The 21,623-nt window shown below is 54.7% G+C and overlaps 2 protein-coding genes across 8 annotated transcripts in view; one reads left to right on the top strand and one right to left on the bottom strand.

Moving 5' to 3' along the window:
* The window catches only part of VDR (vitamin D receptor), a 40,116-nt gene extending 30,120 nt beyond the window's left edge, over positions 1-9,996 (bottom strand). Inside the window, exons 1-4 of one of the 6 annotated variants that reach the window (XM_080367990.1) lie at positions 9,965-9,996; positions 8,664-8,759; positions 5,382-5,473; positions 2,850-3,034 (exon numbers count right to left, since the gene is read on the bottom strand). The gene's annotated coding sequence lies outside the window, so the exon portion shown is untranslated. Of the gene's footprint in view, positions 1-1,290; positions 2,810-2,849; positions 3,035-3,308; positions 5,329-5,381; positions 5,474-8,663; positions 8,760-9,964 lie in introns of those variants that run through there. The other 5 variants (XM_080367989.1, XM_080367994.1, XM_080367991.1 and 2 more) reach the window with 5 other exon arrangements.
* Positions 9,997-10,101: 105 nt separating this feature from the next.
* TMEM106C (transmembrane protein 106C) lies at positions 10,102-21,623 on the top strand. 2 transcript variants are annotated; one of them, XM_080368003.1, is made up of 8 exons: positions 10,102-14,973; positions 15,599-15,821; positions 15,910-15,973; positions 16,522-16,681; positions 16,781-16,921; positions 17,169-17,218; positions 17,513-17,566; positions 17,993-21,623. In XM_080368003.1, exons 1-8 carry the CDS (start codon positions 14,866-14,868, stop codon positions 18,153-18,155), a joined length of 963 nt encoding a protein of 320 aa, XP_080224129.1. In that variant the 5' UTR covers positions 10,102-14,865; the 3' UTR covers positions 18,156-21,623. The 2 variants fall into 2 exon arrangements, with proteins under 2 accessions (XP_080224129.1, XP_080224128.1); XM_080368002.1 differs by having other exon boundaries at positions 16,522-16,921.

Genomic DNA, 21,623 nt, shown 5'->3' with positions numbered 1-21,623 from the left:
GGAAGTGGAGAAAAGTCATGTTTAGCCTGATCCTTGACTGCAGGACATCCTGTTCGACTGTCCTAAGGCATTCACGAGCTGTAGAATAAAGTTAGCTATGGGAAGCTATCAATAAAAATCCCAGAGAAAAGAAAAATCAAGTCTGGAGCTACCGAAGGCACCCCACGGCAAGCTGAGGCCACTGCGGGGCCGTTGCTGCTGAGCCATAAGCAGCAGAACTTGGTTTGCTCTTCGGATGGATGCAGTGAACAAGCACACATGTACCGGCACAGCCTCTCCCTCCAGCACCGCAGCCAGTGCAGCTGGCACTTCTTTGGCCTGCTATGGTTTTATTGACATTTAAAGACGGCAACCTCCACGTGCACGTCTGCGTCCTCAGCCAAGGGATGCAGAAGCTCTTGCTTCTTGCTCACCCACCCCGGGCTCCTGGATGGCAATCCGGCAGGATCGCAGAGCGGGAAGCATTTCCCACCGCAGAAAAGGCTCCTAAATTAAATCTACACCAGCTGTACTGTGCAGTGTTTGGCATTAAGGTGCTGTAACCCTAACCCATTCACAAATTATCGGCAGCAGATGTCTCTGCTTTTCCTACCCCTTTGGCTTATAATTTTAACTACAGACAGGAGTAGCACATAATAGCTATTTCCTCCTTTCACATTTTCACTTGTTATCTAGAAGAGTTATTTCTCCAAGCTAATGCTTCCAATGGAAAGCCTGTCTTTAGCTTAGTCAACATGATTACATGATTTCCATGCTGATATCACTGTTGCTCTGCCTGTACCGTTGTGCCTCCAAGTAACACCACCACACGCGCACCCGGTAATTGCAGGGCACAGCAAGGACAAGTCAAAGGGAATATTCTGCTCAAACAAATTCAGAACAGCAATTATTTCCACAGATGCCTCCCTATGACACTTAGTGGCACCTGAACCCTTCCTAGATTTCAATTATCCCTTCCCTCTTGCTCCAAATCACTTGTGTGCTTCATCTGTGCCTTTGTTTCCCAACCACTAATTCCAGGGTAAAAACAGATGAGGAACCCTTCTGCTCGTATTCCAGAAATTCGACAAAGGCCAACAGAAAGGAGCTGTCCCTGCATGTGGCAAATACCACACTCCTTAAGAGCTTATCCCTTATTTCGAAATATATGCAAACAGGTTCTTGCTAAGAATGCAAATTGCTCGATCACTCTCCACCAGAGAGAGAAAATGCACCGAGAATACACAAACCCCCAGGGACTCCCCAGCAACTTCAATACTGAAAATACTTCATTTATTGCATCGAGCCTACCTTGAGGTTTTTTTGCTAGAGACGGAGGAAAAACTTCAGCTGATTAAGCTGCAAAATGCTACTGAAGTCTGCATAGACATAATGATCTGCTGAAGACATGCCCTACATTTGGGAGAGGAACTGAAACTCTGCTGAAGAGGAGAGTTTAAATCTTCATGCCCCGACTCTGAGGAAGTGCCAGGAGCTGAACGGCCACTCTTCAGCAGAAGTGGCTCCCGGCTGGTTTCAGACTGCCCAGGAGAGGACAGGAAGGCTGGGAGAGCCACGCAAGCTCCTTTTAACACCACAGCTAAACCCACACAACCAGGTCAGATATTACAACACACACATTCCCCGGGCTTGCTTGAAATAAGTGCATGAAGCCAGGCAAGCCACGCCAGCGGCACTGGGATATCAAGGCTGGGCTGCAGAACAGCTCCTCTGTGCAAGGCACCAACCCAGAGCTCTGCAGGAAGGGTCCAGAATTCAAGGTCTTGGGATTCACGAGGTCATAACGTACATGCAAAAGATAGGGCCCTTCTGAGGCTGCTGATCTGCTCCAGTGGCCTTTGAAATAATAAACTAATTTACTAAGATTCCTGGAGATAGAGGACAACGTCTGAGGTCATTCCCAGCAGTAGAGACCTGGCGGCTTTGGTCAACCTGTGCTGGAAGCAGATTATGTTAGATGTTTGCTGCAAGGTGCCACTCAGCCACACTCACAAATCTACCTTGGGGCAAGCAAAACCCTCTCATGAAAGAGGAAAAATAACTTTTAAAGCCCCTTGCATCCATCTAGGCTTGTCAAGCTGCTCCAGTTACAGCTTTCCTACTCAGCTGCATTATTTCCTAAATATTTATTATTCCCATTATTTATTAGGGTGGGGAAAGACACTGACTTGGAGAAAGCTGCAGTCTAAGAAGCAGCAAGTGACAGAAGAGTTGATTTGTGATGGATTAGTCACCCTAAAACAACACCATAGAAACACAAGCCTTGACCAGCCCTCATTACAAGACCTAGATAAACACAGAAGCCTTCCCCACTTTCTTAAGAGCGATCCAGCTTCACCATCGAGCACGTTTCCCAGGAATTTGGTATTACAACAGACAGTAAGTGGCATTACAAGAATCCTGTTGTTAATTAGAAAATAAAATGTAGCTCCCAATACACAGCATAACAAGACTGAAAGCCTCATGACTGCAATCAAGCAGGAAGTTACAATACGACCATGGAAACTGCCAGCTTTTGGGCAAGACGAGACCCAAAAATCAGTGTATCCCTGGGCCTGCTTGCACCAGAGGGACGGAGCTGGAGCATCACAGTGGGTATTTCCAGTTTATGGGAGGAAAAAAAAAACAGAACACAGTCATGTCATCTCCGAGGCCATCCCACAGCCAGGAATATTTGCATGCACGCAGATGCAAAAGGATAGGAGCTACAAGTGAACATCCCCAGGACCAGACTAACCCTCACCAGCTCCTCAGAAGGGATCTGTCTTGTGCACGAGCTCCAGAGGCTCAGCTCGTCGTAGCGATGCCTCCTCATTCATTACTTGTTTATTTTCTTTCTTGTCTCTCACCTTTCAGCCGTGCTGAAGTCCAGCCCGTGCACCCATACCTCTCCCCGGCCCAGGCGCTCCTGGCAAACTTCAGTTTCCTGAACAGCCACGGGCAAAGCAGTGATTTCTCAGTCAATCTCTATCAGCTGACTGAAGGAGAAGTAGAAATGCAGCAGCCACAGGTTAGAAGAGGCAAAAGCACCCAGCTAAAAGGGGTGGGTGCAAGAGCAAAAGGAAAGCCAGAAGTCAGACAAAACTAAGAGGACATCCGCACATCATCTCTCACCAAGGAGATAAAAGCTAAAACAAGCCCAGTGACCATTAAACCTTTGCACTAATTGCCGTTTTCCCCCTTGAAGTGAAGTTTTGGTCAGAATCACAGCCTATTGCTGCAGACCAGGGGCCCTAAGAAGAGGTCAGACCCACCCCCCACCCCCCCAGCCAGCCAGGCTGCTCCCCCAGACTGGGACAGCTGTTTACCTGCAGCGGGTACCCGGGCAGCCTGCGGGGAGCAGTTGGCTCCCAGGTCTCTGCTCCTCCTGCCTGTCTGGACGAGCAGACAGGTAAATTCAGAGCTAAGCACAGCCGCAGCACGTGATGCCAAGGCAGAGTCATGCCCTGCCCTTGACAAGCAGTTCCTTCTCCAGCAATTTTACTGCTACTTAAGGAAGTGAGCGAGCAGGGTTAAAATTGTTCCCTCTACTAAGACATCTGTGGGTAATTCTGCTTTTCTCCTTCCCAGAGATGAGCTGTAGCAATCCCATTCCCCCACATCAGCCATTTTCAGTTCAGCTTGTCCCGGACCAGAAAGCACTCCGACCAGGTATGTCTGGGCTGCAGAAAGAAACAGAAATGACATTTTCTGCACTTGCAACTGCGGTGTCCGCGAGCAGAGGAACCCACTAAGCGCTGCCTCTGACCTGCCAGAAGTTAAGCATCACCCTTCCTATGATTAGATCAATGTATTACCCATGGATTTAGGCGTGCAGTGCTGTTGGTGCGTTGCCTCAGATCCCACCTCATCTTTTCCCCTGCCAAGTTTGTGCAGCAGGGATCACACAACCATGGTCACAGTGTCACTTCACCGGCTTGAAATTCTGTCATCCATGACAAGTAAAACAAACAGAAGGGAGTGTTTCCTGCGGTGCAGTAGCTCCATCATGCCTGTCAGTGGTTCTGGTACAGGCACAGGGTCTCCCACCCTGCGATGGCGAAGGACAGTTTATCTTTCAAGAGCATCAGGCAACCCACCTACATTGGTTTTTGTGCCCTCTCCCAGTGACACGCAGTGTCAACACAGAGGACAGTGTGGGAGGCCACCCAGAGCACAAACAGGTTTCTTCTCCTCTGTCCAACACTGACCAGACCACAGAATTACTCGAATGTCTGAGCAGGAAGCAGAGACCTCTGAAAACCATCGCCTCTCCTTTGAGCGTGCCAGTGAGAGCACAACTTGTACCTGTCTGTGTCTGATAAATGGACTTTCAAGAACTGCCTGCACCCAGACACCAGGACAAAAGGGCAGAGGAAAGTAACGAGCCAGGACTGCTGGGCTGGGAAGGGCTCTCCTCCTCACGGAAGAGTCCCCAGAACAGCGGTGTGAGCTCAGGACTGGGAACCAGTCAGCAGCATCTCCGCATACAGCATAAGCCAGACTACAGAAATAAAGTCTCTCTTCCTGGTGACAATAGCACCAAGCGCAGTGTCCTGTCCAGGAGGGCACGAGGACCTCAGGAAGACACAGACGGAGGAGAGACAAGTGCTTCTCGGTCTGTGTCTCCCAGGGCATCACGTTCAAGCTCCACACATGGCAGCCCGTGCTGACCACCCCTCTGGGGACACAAAGGTGAGCCAACGCTCCCAGGTCTGATCAAGGACACTTCGTTCCGCAAAACTAAGCAAATCTAAGTATAGATCTCATTTGTATCTTATCTGCGTTCTGTTGAACGGGTGTATTTATGGAGCTATGAGTCCTTATTTATAACGGAACCCTCCAAGTCAGCACCATCCACATCCCTGCAGCAGAGAGAAGCGAAGCCTTTACAGACACATCACTTCACCTGATGTGACACACAGCTCCCCAAGCCCCATCCCGCACCTGGCAGCGGGTGAGGGGCAGCACAGGATGCCGGCGTGGCCGGGAGGGAGGGGAACCATCACTGCCCCCACCACCGATCACCTCGCCCATCGCACCAGCCGATTGTGGGAGGCTTCTTGCCCAAGTGAGCTGGAGGAGTAAGAGCACCGATAAAGCAAGAGGTGTTGTGCGTTGCAGCCTGGTATTGAGAAACTGAAATAGCACCTACGCGAGCCGGGCAGCCAGCTGGCTGGAGTCGGGATGGAAAGGCTCATGGCAAAGGGCAGCACCGGCGTCGGGTGTGCAAACCCTTAGGAAGGGGCACAGACTTTTCAAGAGAGCGAGCAGAAAGGCATCATGTGCCAAGAACGCCCTTTTCAACCCAACTCACCTCATCCAGCACACCAACGCTCCCACCAAAAACCCCTGGGAACCATGAACACACAGAGGACTTTTAAGACAGAAGATTCACTCACCAGTGTCCCACTGACCGGGAAAAAAAAATAATAATCACAGCTCAGAAGTCACGTCAGCAGGTCCTGACGCCTTGGGCAGACAGCATGTATTCCTGGCAACGAGGAAACTACTTTTAGATATACAGATAAAGGTTCCAGGTATTGTTTTTCATCACTTTTACATCCCGTTACCATTTATTAGTAGCAAAAATTCACTTAAACATACGAGCTTTACACTGATACTGCCGTTAAACACCGCAGGCAAGAAAACTGTATTTGAGTTGCAACTGATTCAGCAAACGCTTAAAAGGAAGGTGAGAGTGGCACCGGCGAATGCCCCGCTGCACTGGTCCTTCAGCCAAGCCACACCAAGGTCTCTCGACTGTAACAGACCCATTCCCCAGCCATCACATCTGCTTCTCCAGGTCACTGCTGAGAAGCTCCATTTTAAAGCCTTGGAGAACCTCTGGCCTTCCTTATCTCCCTGGACTTTTGCTCCCTTTGCCATTTATGTTCCTCAAGCCCTGGTTTAACCGTCCTCCCCTCTCCCAACCCCAGGGGCACAAGCTGTCCCCACAGGCTGTCAGCCTAACACCGCAGGTCTTGTCCAAAAAAAAAAAAAAAAAATATTTTCATTCTTAGAATAGCATAGTTCAACTGGAAGGGACCTACAACAATCACCTATCCCAACTCCATTTTTGCCTGGTTCTTCCGTTGTCCTCCTCCATGGGGGGTACAACCTCAGAGACAAAATTTAACACAAACAGCCCAAATCAGAAGGATGCTTTCCATAATTAATTGCTGCATTAATGGTCAGCAGTAAATTGTAGGTCTATGTATTTATTTTAAGAAGCCGTTCCATTTGCATTTCTCTCATTTTGGGGTTACATTTTAATCCCCACCTTCACAAAAGGGTTCTAAATTAACACCACTGCCTCTCCTCCCCACCACAGAGTGTTGGCAGGTAGCAGGGGGTGTTCATGTGCAGGAACGTGTTCACCATGACACTGGAGCAGGCAACCCAGAAGCTGTCACCTCAGGGTCTCCTGAAACACCCTCTCACATGAGTGGGAAGAAAACAGTCAACAGAAACCAGATGCTCCATGCCTGCCCTCCGTGGGCTGCGAGGTGAGCAGCCAGCTGTCGCAACAACTTTCACCCGCCGCCTGAAAACGCAGCGGTTGTTTTGCCCCCCCCCCCCCCCCCCCCCCCCCCCCGATCTGTCTGCCTCAGTGATGCGTGGTGAGCGTGAGCCGTTTCACACGGGTTACGCAAGCCCCGGAGCAGAGCACTGAATCGCTCCGCTGCCATCTCTTACCCAAGAGACGCAACCAGGAGGTTACCCAAAGGGGGAACCACCCCCTTTCTAGCTATATGAAAGAGTCGATGGAAGCAGAGCCACCTCCTGCAGAAGTGGCTTGCCGTCGATAACCGTAACTGTGGTGGATGCTGCCTGGATCACGGGTTCCCGGCACCTCCAGCTGCGAGGAGGAACCGCGATGCAGACAGCTCTGGGAGAGGTCAGTCCTGTGGGATGGGACAAGACCGTACCCAGCACCTAGACACATCCCCACCAACGTGATACTGTTATTTAGATGTCACCTGCATTTATTCACTTGCCACCTGCGTCATATTCAAACACAGAAGGGCAGCACGTAAAACCCACTGCCCACAAGACACTGCCAAAACAGGACACCCCACACATGACGTCTCCTTCCACAGAAGTGGGATTTAATTCCTCCCACATAACTTAGTTTTAGGAAAGTCCCTCGTAGCAGTGTCCAATGCCCACCCACAGAACAGCCCCCATGCCTGCTGCAGCCACGCGTGTCTTTTCTCCGGCTGCAGCATCAGCTGATTGCCCTCATTTGTGACCATAATTAGACTGAAGAGGTTCACGGCGGAGCAATCAGATCTCACCCTGCACCCCACGTGCACATCCCCTTCCCCTCGGAGCCGGCACGCTGTCACGGGCTCACACTCCCTTGCACAAGCAGGGGAAGATGTGCCACAGCTCGGCTGACGGCTTCCCCCCTACCCCTTCACGCTGGGACATCCCACGCGAGACAGACCCACTTCCAGCCACCTTTAACTCCAGTTATTCCTCTCCCAATCACTTGAGATTTCAGCATTTCCCCTTTGCACGCCACAGGAAGCTCGGGCCAGACTGACTTCGCTTTGGCTCAGCAACAGCGGGTTAAAAATTGTTTCTGAGCGCACCTCTAGCCACAGGGAGAGAGGGACAGCCGCTTCTCCACAGTTAGCTATTAAATGGAAAAAAGAGGCTAGATTATCCAGTTATTTTGTCTTAAGTACAGTGGGACTCGGGAAACAAACATCTAGTGAAAGACTAACCGACCCGAGGCAAATTCTTGCCCGATGAAAAACCTATTTTTGTGATTTGTGCCTTCGTTATTCAAAAATCCCGTTGCGAGATCTTACACCCCATCTGTTTACAGACAAGCAAGACCTCTGGCAGACGTCTGCCAATGCCTCCTGCACCTGACAGGCCTGCCTCATCCTCTTCCTCAGGGCATGTGGTGCCAGGGGACAGCCGCCCAAGCCACACCATGCCAACACATGGCTCCCAGCGCTACCTCAGCCCGGCACGTTATATTTTTTGCCCTCGCTCCCAGTTAAGCACTTTCACAGGGCCCATCCGGAAGCTGCAGCGCAGTCGACAGCCACCAACCCGATCTGATTTGACTCAGTTTTAACTGGCTGCTTTGGAGGAGGCAAAAGAGGTTTTATTCAAATGAGCAATTATAGCCTTAACTTCCTTCCCCAAAGCTGACAGGTTCGACATTCCTCCCTCCTGTCACAGGGGCACTCAGAGCGCTGACCCAAGGCAGCCCGGCTCGCTGTCACTCCCCAGCAGACATGGAAGCGGCACCAACAGGGTCTGCAGACCAGAGCAGGACCCTGAGCAGACATCTGCCTCCCCTCAGGAGAGGAGGCACGTTGTCCCGAATCGCTGGTGCTCCTTTAATCGAGTCCTTGGAGGAAGATGAGTCACTGCCCAGTTCACGTGGGAGGAGAGCACGCCACAAAATGCTGCAAAGCCAGGGCTGCCTTCTCGTGAAAACCAGTTTCTGAAGAAACTTTTAATGCTGAAGGCTCCAGCCCCAGGCTCAAGTAAGGGGGAAAAGAGGGGAAGGAGCAGCTTACCCCGGAGAGCAGGCACTTCTACCTGCCCTATGCCAGCCACCCGCAAACCACCAGGTCCCTTTGGGTGCTCAGTGCTGGCCCAGGGAAAAAGAACCCCCCTCCCTCACGCGGGAGCTGCAGGAAGATCCCCGGTACCTTCGCTTTCTTTATGCTGGGAACTCGCAGATGAAAGATCCTGGCAGTCACATCCAACACGGCCAACGGGATCGCTCACAGACAGATGAAAAGTCACTGGGGAATTAAACAACTGCAATTACTGCCACGCTGGGGTCTCCCCCCGGCCTTTGAGATCTCTCCTCGCCCCACTTCAAAAAACACTTAATTGAGAGATTAAGTTTAAGACACATTTTAAAGCTGATCACTGATCAGGCACTTATCTGAATCAGAAACCTGTTGATAAGGAACAGGCTGGAAACCTTAAAACATCAGTTTGGCACCCCAACAGCACCCAGATAATTCAACAGCTCAGAGCCCCCCCCCAAAAGGGTTTGGAGAGGCCCAGAGAGGGACAGAGCATGGGGAGAGGGGACAGGGGTGACATCCCATGATAGGGGACAGAAGGGGAAGGGGCTCAGGGCCGCAGAGGGGAACAGGAGGGTTCACACCAGTGGACTGGGTCCAGCTTCTCCCCATCCTCATGCTGACCCCGGGGGAATTGCCAACCAGCCCAGAAAGGGTTAAGTCAGCCAGAATTTTGGGGGGGAGCAAAGCACCCCCAGCAGTCACATTCAGCCCCAGGACACCCCCCAGCTCCAAGCTGAACCCTCATTCCTGGGTGCAGCAAGGGGTGGTCAGACCCTAGACCGAGCAGCACTGGGGGGACCCTGGCCCCCCTAAAGCCAGGAGCCACCCCCACAACTCACAGAGAGGGGCTCTTGACCCCCTCAACCCTAGAGGGACCTCAGTTTTGGCAGGGGAAGCCTCTGTCTGCCCTGTGAGCCCCCAACTGAGGGGAGACACGAGCTGTCAGGGGGTCTCGTACAGGACCCCCAGCCTGGGGGTGGGCAAAGAGTATGGGGGCCCAAACATGCATAGGACCCCCAATTCAAGATAGGGAAAACAGGGACCCCCATGCCCATGTGAGACCCCCAACCAGGGAGCACACAGAGCACCCGGGGAGGCCCAGCACCCTCACATCTCAGGGGGGCTTAGCGCACCCCCATACCCCCCCAGGACCCTCTAACCGGCAGGGAAAGTGCAGAGGGTACCCGGGGGTGACCCACACCCATGTCCCCGGACCGCGGGGTTGCACTGAGGGCTTCACCACAGCAACAGCCGCCCCCCACCCACCCCCGGTCAGGTCCGCCCACGTCCCAGCGACCACCAGAGCCACTGCCACCCCCAAGACCCGGCCCACGGTGGGCACCGAGCGGGGGTTTCCCCTCAACAGCGGGGTCCCCGCGGGTCCCCAGTGCTCCCAGCCCGGGCCCCGGTACCTGCGCTCCGGGCGCCGACCAACCCTCCCCCCTGGCCGCCCCGGGGCCGCCTTTTGACGGGAACCGGCCGGCTCCGCGCTCAGCCCCTCGTTGGGGCCACGCCTCCGGGCCGCGCTCCAGCCAATGACAGCGCGGCAATACCTCCACTCCGCCCCTTCGAGGGCGTGCCCGCTCCGACACCGCCCACCAGCACCATATAAGGTCTGTGTTGCGTGCGTCCTCGCCCCTTAGGGGCGTGGCGGGGGACGGCGGGAGATTGCACGTGGCCGCCGCACCGCGGGGCTCCCCCGGGCTGCCCGACCGGCGGACCCCCCCCGCCGCGACCCCGCTGCGCGGCCCGGTGTCCCCCTTGAGCCTGCCCGTGCTGCCCCGCTCCCGGGGCCTGTGGGGAGCCCTGTGCTCTGCCGGGGGCTCCAGGGGCACGGCTGGGGGCTTTTGGAGAGCCACCACCTGGAATTGCGGGGAGCATAACCCCTACAGAAGGCCCGGTGGGCTTGGGCAGCTTACCCGTGTCCTGCTGGCCTGCGGTCAGTGCCTTACTGGGGCAGGGCAAACACCACCGGTAGAATAGTGCCCCCCTCCAGCACTCCTGGGCAAACTGCCCCCCCATAGCATCAGCCCTGGGCACGCTGGGGTGCCCCCACCAGACTCCCCTTGCTCCGGGTCCTCCTGGCAGCTGGACATGGCACAGCTCTGTGCCTGGGGCTGGCGGCGGTTTGGAGGCTGCTGCCCTCCTGGATTTCCAAGCAAGAAGCCACCCTGTACTCGAGCCTGGCAAGAAAAACCATCCTGCTCAGGCAGCTGTAGCGTTTGCTGGGCTTCTCCCTCCTCTCCTGTTTTCAGGGTGACACCCGAGAGCCCTATCGCACACTGCAAAACCTCCATCTGATTATGGCTGCCTTGTGCTTTCCTGGTGTTTAGATCAGATTAAGGGCAGAGAGCTGATTCATCCCCTGCCTCCGGACTGCAGGCAGCAGGCAGGGCCTCAGTGCGGTTCCGAGTGCCGGCAGGTTCCTGGCAGAGCCGTGGCTGTTGGCAGCCTCTGCTCGGCCCCACAGCCACCCTCAGCTCGTGGCAGAGCCCGGGGTCCCACGGACCAAGCATGGACACAGCCTGTGCGAAGCCCTCGCAGGTCCGGGGACCTGCAGGACACCGGGGTTCGGCTGCTCCCACGGGACCTGGAGGTATTTGGGATACTGCAACCAGCTGGGTTGCCAGTACTGAACTTGACACCCAAAATTCCTTCGCCGGTGACGTGAGACAGGTTCCGAGCACAGGGGTTTGGGCTGAGCCAGTTCAGCCGCTGTTGCAGCCCCAGCCCAAAGCTGCTCCGTTGCCCGGGCACATTATGCCCCCAGTCTAGAGAACTCAGGACACTTGGCAGTTTTTCCCTTTCCATCCTCAAAAACCCACCCGGGGTGTGGCCACCAGCAACACCCACTAAAGCAGCAAGAAATGCTTCAAGAAAGGCCTGTGTGATGCTCCCAGAGTTTATTAAGTGATCCCTAAACCCAAAATCCCCTGAGAAAATGAGCCCCCAGTGCACACGAGGGAGGCAGACAGCAATCACCGCCCCCTGCTGCAATCACCGGGATCAACAGCTCTTGTGTGCGTGGGGAAAGCGTTCTGCTAACTGTTTTCAAATTGATTTAATGAGGCCAAGAAGAAAAAACAACGTCTGGGAAGAAATGGGAGTTCATTGGAGACAATTTAGTGGCGCAGAACTTTTTCAGCAGTCTGGGGAGGGGGCTGTGGGGGGGGGTTCGGGCGACTTGGCATGGGAGAGGCTGCACGTACCCATCCCACCGCTGCTGAGCACCGGTGCAGCCTCCTAAATGTTAAAATACATCCCAAGCCTCGGCACAGGGGGTCCCCCCCGACCTCGCCTTGCCTGGACCGGTGTGACGTGCTCCTCAACCCCGTAAAACATCGCTCTGCTGAAGCCCCTTCCCCTGCCACCGCCACTGGGTTGGTGCCCCCAGCTAAGAGGAGGCTTGTAGCTGGTGAGAGGTTTTATTTGCTCCATCGTGACCTGCGGTGGTTACAGCTGCTCTCCAGCAGCTCTCCCGCTGCTTCTCCCGCCTTGATCCACCTTGCACAAGGGAATCGGGGCCAAATCCTGGTGCTGCTCTGCTCACCATCGTGCCCCCGTGACTTGCACATCCTTGTGCACGTGGGCTGCAAAATCCCTCCCACGTGGGAGCCAGGGGGTGCGCAGAGATGCAGGAGGATTTAATTCTGGGGTGGGGACGGTGGCCAGGAGCTGCAGCCATGAACCTTTGTGCTGCTCCAGCCTGGGGAAAAGGACGCTCAGCCCGGTGGGTCGGGGCTGCGGATCAGCGGGGCTGGGGGAGGATGGTGATGGCTCAGCAAGCAGGGTGGGATGCTGAGTGGGAGGAACTGAAGCCCTCCTCAGCCAAGGACGCAGCCAAGTCACGTCACCTCCCCAGATAACCCTGATGGACACACGGACGAGGGCAAAAAGCACAAAGACAAGGGGGCTGGAAATGCCACCGGCTCTGGGGAAGGGGCTGCGTGCTGGTGGCTCCCGGGAGCGGTGACAGCCCATCCTGCTCGACCGGGGGGGGGAGGACGGAGCCGGCTCTCCCGGGGGTGACTCACATGCTTGCTCCATCCCCCTGTGAGTGAAGGTTTCTTGGGAAGTGGTTGCAAAACCCAGACGTGGCGATGCGCCGGTGGGGTGCGGCCTGGCCCCCCTCCCCGTCCCCCATCCGATTCCATTCCTGCTGGCTTCGGTGGGAGAACAGGCTTAAAATGGGAAAAAAAGGGATTACACCCAGGATGCAACATGGCAAGAGGGGCTGCTGTGGGGTTTTGCACCGTTGTCTTTGGGGGCAGCTTCTTCCCTTCCCTTCTGGGGATTCTCTGTTGTCTAATATAGGGTTGAGCTCGCCCCATAGCCCATCCCCAGGGGGCTCGGTGTGAGTTTCCCCCCTCCCCATCCCCTCTCAACGTGGTTTGCCGTGCCACCCATGCAGGCATCCATCCGCACAGGTCAGTCCTGCACCCAACAACCTCCTCAGGAGTGATGGGAGATGCACAGCCCTCAATTAGGAGGTGGCAATTAGTGCAGGGGGGGGAAGGCGAGCTGGGAAGCGTCCCCCTCCCTGACATTTTGCTCCTGGGAAGGAGAGAATAAATGATCCATAAAGTTTCCATCGGCAACGCAGGGGAGAGCAGCTCTGACGGCCACACGGGAGGAGTGCGCGGGGCCGGTGGAAATATTTAATTTTGCTGTAAACTTTATTTTGATGGTTTGGGTGATTATGAGGGGAAGGAATTCATTTTTCCACTAAGCTCTCACGTTCATCACAGCAGAAAAAAACCCACCAGCAGAAAAAAACCCACCAGTGTTTGCACAGGAGCGAGCTTATTAAATAAATGTTGCCCTAAACGGGGCGTTTTTGCTTGCTCTGGTCCCAGAGCCATCGGGGCTGGGGGTGGTGGGGGGAAAGGGCTGGTTGGGCCCTTTTTCCCCCCAAATTTAGAGGTTTAGAGATGCCCAAGATGCTGCAGCACATCATGGCTGGGTCGCAGGGTGCTGGGGGCGATACTGGGCTGAACCAACTGCTGCACCAATGCCTTTGAGCCATAAAACTGATAAAAAACAAGAAATAAAAACATCAGGAGAGTTGGGGGGGGTGTAATAAAGGCGACAGAGCCAAGATTGAGTGTCCAGTGCTGCTGTCACCAGGGCAGGGACCCCGCAGGGTGTTTTCGGGGGATCTAGGGGAAACTGGGTTTTTCCCGCAGCTTTTCCCCGGGGTGGGAACATCCCCTGGGATGCAGACCCTGGGGTCGGAGTGCCGAGACCCCCGGAGTGACACCCCCCCCAGGCAGCGCCAGGGGAGAGTGAGCTGGCGCCCGGTGAGGCTGCGGCAAAGGATGGAGCGTGCCAGGCTGGCACGGCCTCGCACACATGTGCACGGGTTTGCACGTCTTGCACAAGCACATGCAGTCCCGCACAGCCTGGCAGCAGCAGGGGCAGCCTCCTGTGGCCACGCCACCTGGCACTGGCACTCACAAGTGTGCACGAGCACACAGGGTCTTGCACAAACACGCGTGGCTTTGCACAAGCAGGTCCAAGCTTGCACAAGCTTGCACGAGCACTGGGACAGAAGCCCTATACTGGTGTGGGCAGGGATCATACTGTGGTGGAGTCCCCCATACTGGTGTGGGCAGGGATCATGCTGATACAGAGCCCCGCATACTGGTGCGGGCAGGGCTCGTACTGGCCTGGACCCCCCATACTGGTGCAGGCAGGGCTTGAACTGGGATGGAGCCCGCATACCGCTGCCGGCAGGGCTCGTACTGGTACAGAGGCCCCCGTACTGGTGCGGGCAGGGCTTGCACTGGTACAGAGCCCCCCACACTGGTGCGCGCAGGGATCATACTGGTACAGAGCCCCCGTACTGGTGCGGGCAGGGCTCGTACTGGCCCAGGGCCCCCGCCACCGGCAAGCGCAGCCCCCAGCCCAGCATCTGTCCCGGAGCCGCCTGTGTGCAGGCGCAGACGCAGGCGGGGCGGGGGCGGGGGGGGGAGGAGGGGCCGCGCGGGGCCGCGCGCAGCCCGCAGTACGCATGCGCACAAAGCCCCGCCCCGCCCGGCCCACCGCTCCCCCGCGCAGCTGTGGCGCGTGCGCCGCGCGGCCCCGCCCCGCGGCCCCGCCAAAGGGGCGGGGACCTGGGCTCCGCCCCCCTCCGGATGCTCATGCGCACTGAGACAGGGGCACGCCCGGGCGGGGCCAGGCGGGGCTCTAGTGGCCCCGCCCATTTCCCCGGCGGGGGGCAGCCCCGCCGTGACGTCACGCCCCGCCCAGGCGTGCAGGGGCAGGGTTAACAAGGGGGCGTGCCCGGCGCGTCCCGCCCTGCGCTGTGCGCATGCGCCGGGGCCGAAGGGTGGAGCCGGCGCTGGCTCCGCCCACCGCCGCCTCCCGCCGTTGTCATAGCGACGGCGGCTGCGCGGGTGGCACAGTGGCGGCTGCGGTGGTGGGTCTGAGCGACTGCGTGGGTCGGGGGGGTGGGGCCTGGGCTGGGGGCACCCTTCGTGGCTGTCCCTGCGGGGGGCTTTCCCGTGGGGGCAGGTCACTGTGGGGTCGTTTGAGGGGGGAGTTTCGTTCTGGAGGGGCTGAGGGGCTGTGGGCCTCTGGGGGCGTGTGTGTGTTTTGAGGAGGTGGTGTTGGGGGGTGTGTGCCTGGGGGGTTTTTGGGGGGTGGGGGTGTCTAATAGGTATGGCTGGCTGTGGAGGAGGGGTATGTCTCCCTTTTGGGGGGGGTCCTCAGGGGTGTAGGTCTGTTCAGGGGGGGGGGCTACCACCTCTGTTGGGGGGGTGGCTGTCTCGTGGGGGGGGGGGGGGGCGCCTTTGTTCTAAGGGGGCTGCCTGGCAGCAACCCCCCCATGAGGTGTCCCTAAGTAGGGTGTCTCACTTCCTAGGGTGCTGCGGAAGTCAGCTGGGGGCAGGCTCCCTGTGCTGGGTGCCGGACCCCCCCGGCGTGTCTCTGTGTGGGGGTGTTCCCCTGAGGGGTCTGAGGCCGGGTCTCGGCGGGGGGGGGGCGGGGGTGTTCCCCATGGCCGCAGTTCAGGGTTTCCTTCAAAACCTTTTACTCTGTCACAGGTTACGTGCACTTCTGCGGTGGCCACGATGGGCTCTGCGCTTCCCCTCCCTGTTAGCGGTGCCCCCCCAAGGCAGAGGCAGAAGCCTGAGGATGATGATGATGATGACTTACTCAACAGCCGAGGCCGTGTGGAAGACATCGCCAAGTTCCCGTATGTTGAATTCACAGGTCAGGACAGCATCACCTGCCCCACCTGCCAAGGCACTGGCTGCATTCCCACAGGTGACTTAAATACAAAAATCAAATGTCATTTACGTGAGCGACCGTGCACACACGTGCCATCGGTTAATGCGTTCTTTTTGCGTTCCAGAGCAGGTAAATGAGCTGGTGGCGCTGATACCCTACAGTGACCAACGGCTTCGTCCGCAGAGAACGTAAGTGTGTAGTAAAGAGAGTAATTACGTCTCTGCAAAGAGTGAACAGGGCTCTTTTGTTGTTTATAGCTGCAGCTAAACACTTCACACGTTCTGCAGCCTCCCCTTCATCTCGTGGCTTGTTTTCATCGGAGTATGCCAACAAATACAATTTAAAGTGTAACTTTAAATACATCCTGTGAAATCCCACTGTGGGGTGAATGTGGAAACAATGATCCTACTCACACCATTCATCCATCCCCACACCCTTTACTGAAGCTCTCAGAAAGAAACTGCCTTAACAATAGCAAAAATAGCAGATAGCGAAAAGTCTATGGGGGCAAAAATGATTGCTGGGTTACTCATTACCGAAAAATAACCTCTTTAAAGGGTGACGGTTTTGAGCAATTTCAGATATTGAAAATGTTAGAGCAGCACTTCTGCGTCTCTTCCAAGGAAGAACAAACACGCCTTGTGTGCTGGCTAGGTTGGGTTTCAGATCTAATGGCTCTTGCAGCCGTGGATGCTGCGTTAGGGCAAAGGAGGTGACCCTTCCCTGCCTCTTCCAGGAAGCTGTATGTCCTGCTCTCCGTGCTGCTCTGCCTGCTGATATCAGGGCTGGTGGTCTTCTTCCTCTTCCCACACTCCGTCCTGGTCAATGATGACGGTATTAAAGTGGTTCAGGTTTGGTTCGACAAGAAGAACTCCGTTGTTATTCTTGCCATCACGGTAAAATTTTCCTATGTTTGTGTTCCCGAGGGAATAAATCCTGCACTGAGCTGCCAGGAAGGTCGCTGCCACTCGTGTCTTCCTGCTCTCTCCATCCAGGCCACCTTACGGATCAGGAACTCCAACTTCTACTCGGTGACAGTGACCAGCCTGACCAGCCAGGTGCAGTACATGAACACTGTGGTGGGCACCCAGCAGATCACCAACGTCTCTAGCATCCAGCCGCTGAGTGACAAACTGGTACTCCTCTTTCATTGCACTTAACTTGTTTTGGTGATGCTTATAATGTACGAAACCTGTGCACCACTGTGAGTTAACCTGGTATTAGTCTGTCTACACCTTTGCTTGGCAAAACAGCCTTATGGCTAGAGCAGCCTGTGCTTTATGCACACCAGCTGAAAGGCAGCAGCCAGCAGGGAATATTCTGAGAGGAGTGGATTTAACAGAGTACTAAAGCTGTGTCTGAGTATATTTTTCTCTTTTACAGGTGAATTTCACTGTGAAGGCGGAGCTGGGAGGACCCTTCTCTTATGTGTAGTAAGGGTTTACTACTCTTCGCATATAGTTGGGGAAGAGGGAAAGTTTAAGCTCACTTAATTAGAATTTGTTCTGGAAATTACTTGTTTTCTGCTAACTTCCTGGCAAGAAACTTTGCTAGAAATGACTTGACAGGCCACTTTGTCGGGATGTTGTGACGTGGCTTTTGGACCGTGTCTCAAGTTGAGTTAGCACCGCAGGGAAAACATCATCAGAAGATACCAAGAAACGCGAGTGTGTCTACAACCCTGCTTAGCCCGTGCTGACCTATTTCTTTGTTTTGGTCTCTTCCAGTTACTTTTGCACATTCCCCAAGGTGAAGGTACATAACATCGTGATCTTCATGAGGTAGGTGGTTCTGTGTTCGGCTCCTGACTCAAAAGGGAAGTGCTGCCACAGCAAATCTAGGGTACACGAAGAAAATTCTGCTTGGCAAGCACCCCAGCCTGGTTCACAGTGTCAGCTTTTAATCCAGGCCAGTTGACACAGTTGGGTGAAATGTAAGATAGGGAGGAGGAGAAGACACCAGGCTGCTCCACGCTGAGCTTTCACGTGAGGGGTGGTTGCACCAGAGGCTGCACTCGCCTGCTCTGCATATCCCTGTCCACTGCAGTGAGCTATCCTGAGCAAAAATCTGAGAGGATCCGCAGCTTTCGAGGGGGAAGAGGGGTTACATGATGAGTGTAGAATCCACTGGGCTTTTTTATTTTGATAGAGGGATTGCTGTTGCGGGTTCTGTCCCCGCTAAACTGCTCTTCCCCCCCCCCCTCCCAGGACGTCAGTGAAGCTCTCTTACATCGGCCACATGACACAGAGCGCTTTGGAAACGTACCACTACGTGGACTGCAGCACCAACTCCACGGCTGCCCTGGACCCGCTACCTCTGCAGTCCCTCTTGACACAAGGCGCAGCCAGGGAAGCCAAGAGCAAGCCCTGAGGGTGCAGCTGATGTTTTCCGTGGGCAGATGGTTGTGCACATGAACTTCTAGAAGGGAGCAGGAACTTTCAAAAGGAAGCAGGGGGATCGCAAGTGACTTTAGCAGGAGATATTTGAAAGCTCTGTGTCCCTTTCACACTCTTCCCCGTGCAGCTGGGCTGCATTGCCTGTCCACAAAACCCACCTGGGATGTTGTTAACGCATGAGCAGGCAGGTCCCTCCCCAAAGCCGGGGTTCTGCTCGGCCCACCTTCCTCTTTGGTTCTGAAGAACCTTTTTGGTAGGGAAACTGGACTCTCAAGCTTCCTGCTTTAGGGTCTGAAGATCCTTTTTTGCAGCTGTTTTGAAGCTTAGCACCGTGTCAGCTCCTTTCAGGGTAAACTGATTAGTTCTGTGCAATTAATTTATTCCACTTTTGTTCTGTGGTAGCATGTCACTGGCTTGTTTCAAAGCAGACCTTGATTAAAAAGGGATAGTCCTTGTCGGGAGCGCACAGGTAAGGCTTCCATCCCCTGAGTTGCACTAGGAGGAGGCAAAGGAAGCGAAACCTTTGAAACACGCTTTATTGCGCAGATTTTGTTTGCTGGCAGCTGAGGCCACCTACAGCAAACTACTACCAACACACCCGTCTCGATGAAGGCGGCCTCAGTGCAGCACTGCTGGGGAACTGTGAAGGCTCCTGGTGAACTGGACCTTCCTCCTCCGCACTGCTCCGGACCTTCCTCTCCTCCTCTTTGGCAGCTGCGGGGTCTCAGGGGTTCAGAACCAGGGGGCTCGTAGCTCGGAGTTGCTTCGTACTTGTGCCTGCCGCAAACAAGCGCGGAGTTGAACTGGTTTTTGTGGGAGTTGGACCTTTGGAAGGCTTCCCTCCCAGGAGCCGGCCTCCTGGCATGTTCTTAAGGCAAAAAAGATGTGAAAGCGCCACTTGCCGATGCTCTCACTGCGGCCTCGCGCCGTTTGCAGCTCGGAGGGGTTAATTCTGCTTCTGCCCTTAGTAACTTTTCTGGAAGGTGATCGCTACAGCCACCCGTGTGTTTCCTCTCTGCCTGCGCCTGTGGGAGGCAGAGGGGATGTGTGTGCGTGGAAACAAAGCGCAGGTAAAGGCTACGAGGGAAACGGGGGCTGGTGCTTTTCAATGAAGGATCTTTATTTTGCGTGAGTTTGAAATAAAGCCACACCTTGCGGGTTTTTTTTTGTTTTTTTTTTTTAAGAAGTGGCACTTGTGCCTTCTAGCAGGGTTTCTAGGACTGATTTCTGTTCGTTAAAGCCCGAGTTGCCCGTTACTGCGAGGTGTCCTTTGTTCGGACAAAGCTCTGGCTTCCTCCTTGTCCTGGAGCTGGTGCTCTGGGTGGGATCGTGCCCTCTCGCTGCTGGTTTTGGGGGAACGAGGGCTGAGAAACTCACCCAGAGAGCAGCAAAGCACCTCCCTTTCCCCCCCCCCCCCCAGGGCTGGTGGGACGGGTGACCCCAGCTTCGGTGGCTGTCACACTGTGCAGTCCTGGGTGATGCCATCACGAGCTGCTCGCATGACTCTTACAACCCTTCCCCAATTTATGAGTTGAACTCTTCAGGAAAATGAGGAAATCACAAACTTTGCTCTTTATCCATCTGGTTTCATGAGCTTCCCTGCTCAGTCCTGGCCCCTTTGGTTTCTCCTCGTGGGGTGATGCTGCCTCCTGCCCCCCCCCCCCCCCCCCCGAGTCACCTTTCCCACCTGCGCCACTGTCCTCGGCTGCAGCCCCGGAGGTGACGCAGCCTCTCCTGCTCCAGGCTGGGAAAGCAGCCGCCTCTGGGGGCCTTTTACCCAGGTGATTTTGGGGGGCTCAGGGGGTTCCCACAAGCTCCCGCTGCTTGGCTAGACAGGGGAAGGGCTTTGCCCCGAATTAGTTGTGTGGCAGCCAGCAGCGGTGAGCCGGAGCACTAATCATTAGGGGTGCCCTCTGGGTCATGTGGCAAAGCACTTGGCCTTTTAAAGGGCGTTTTATTTTGAAAATCCTTCTTAATCCCCCCAATCCTTTTTAATGAATTTCTTCTGCCAATGTTTTTTGAGGATCCCAGCCCTGCGGAGGCTGCCTCAGGTGCTTTAGCACAGTTACTGCTGTGTTGCCAGCTGTGAGTGTTTAAAATTGAGATGAGGGCCCCAAAGTAGCGTTTTTAAAAGTGTTTGTTTTTTTTTTTTTTTTTAATCCTTTAAAGTTGTAATTTCTCTTAATGAAAAACTGCAGCGCCCCGGCTATCAACGGATGCAAAAAGCCGAGGCTTTAACAAAAGCACTGTCATGAAACTCATAAACTTCCCCAGTCAACAGCTGCATGTTGCATCCTGCACGTAAAGCTCAAGCACATTTGTAACTCCTGTGGGGTCAGTGGGCTAATTTTCTTTAAGATAATAAAAAAAAACCCTCAACTACTGAGGCTTTCCCTCCAATTAGCAAGCCTGTTTAAGAGAAGAATTTAAATATGTAACTTTTTATGAAACTTTAAAGGCGCAACTGCCTTGCGAGACGTCAGTGTGCGATGGCTGCCAGCTCTGCCACCCTTTGTATTGCTAAATAGACCCTGGAATGAGATTTTTACCTGCACAAAATGGACAGATTCTGTGGGGAGGGGGGCTAGAGGGCAGGCCCTGGCCATGGGTGTACTGGTTTGCATCACGATTGGTCTCAGCATCCCCCTCCCCGCTGGTTTCCTTACTGGTGTCCCCAGTGCTTGCCCCTGTTTTGTTCAGGGGAGCAGCGGGACAGAAGGTCGGCTCCTGGTGTTCCAAGATCTGTCAATTTAGATGGCTTTCCCCTCCCTTTTTTTTTGCCTTTTTGAGGAATTTATATGTTTGGGGGTTTTCTTTTCCCTTAGCATGAGGTAGCCTCAACCCAGAAAAGATTTGACCCAAACCCTTCCTTTATCATGGCTGAGAGACGCGGAGAAGGGAGCGGGAGCGCAGCAACCGCCTCCAGAGAGCGACAAAAGCAAAGCCCAGATCGACTTCTACTTTCCACCAAAAGTTTTTTTTTTTTTTGTTTTTTGTATCAACGGATGTTAAAAAATACAGACTTGTTTTACAAGAATAGCACCATATTTTTTTTTTTATCGTATTATACATTAGCACTCCTGCTGGTGATACAGAGGGGGAGGGAGGGGGGGTGGGAGGGGATTCGTGATACCTGGATTTGTGAGATCCCTTTTGCAGGGAAGGGCCATCGTACCTGCCAGTTAGATTCCCACCTCCACCTGACCTAAAAAATAGGTCTTACGGGAAGAGAATAAATAAATAAGACTGTGGGTTTTCTGATTTCGCAGCCTGCCCGGCCGGCGCTGAAAAGAGGCGGTGGTCCCCGACGGACGGCGTGACTCGAGGGGTCGTCGCAGCCATTCAGTGCAGAAGTCATACGAGCGATGGGGAAGTACTCAGGTCCTTGGGGGGGTTGGGCAGTTTGGGTTTTTTTAGTTTTATGGTATTGGGCTGGATTTTT

Source organism: Falco punctatus (genome assembly GCF_963210335.1).
Source record: "Falco punctatus genome assembly, chromosome: 18".
Lineage (NCBI taxonomy): Eukaryota > Metazoa > Chordata > Aves > Falconiformes > Falconidae > Falco > Falco punctatus.
The sequence above is the reverse complement of the archived record's forward strand: the minus strand, read 5'-3'. Positions and strand labels throughout refer to the sequence as shown.

What these genes read in the sequence shown, in the direction of transcription:
- TMEM106C (XM_080368002.1), top strand. Translation starts at nt 14,866, where the DNA reads ATGCGCCGGGGCCGAAGGGTGGAGCCGGCGCTGGCTCCGCCCACCGCC. An exon ending in AGCCGCTGAGTGACAAACTG is followed by an intron (nt 16,922 to 17,168) that starts GTACTCCTCTTT and finishes TCTCTTTTACAG; the next exon opens with GTGAATTTCACTGTGAAGGC. An exon ending in AACATCGTGATCTTCATGAG is followed by an intron (nt 17,567 to 17,992) that starts GTAGGTGGTTCT and finishes CCCCCCTCCCAG; the next exon opens with GACGTCAGTGAAGCTCTCTT.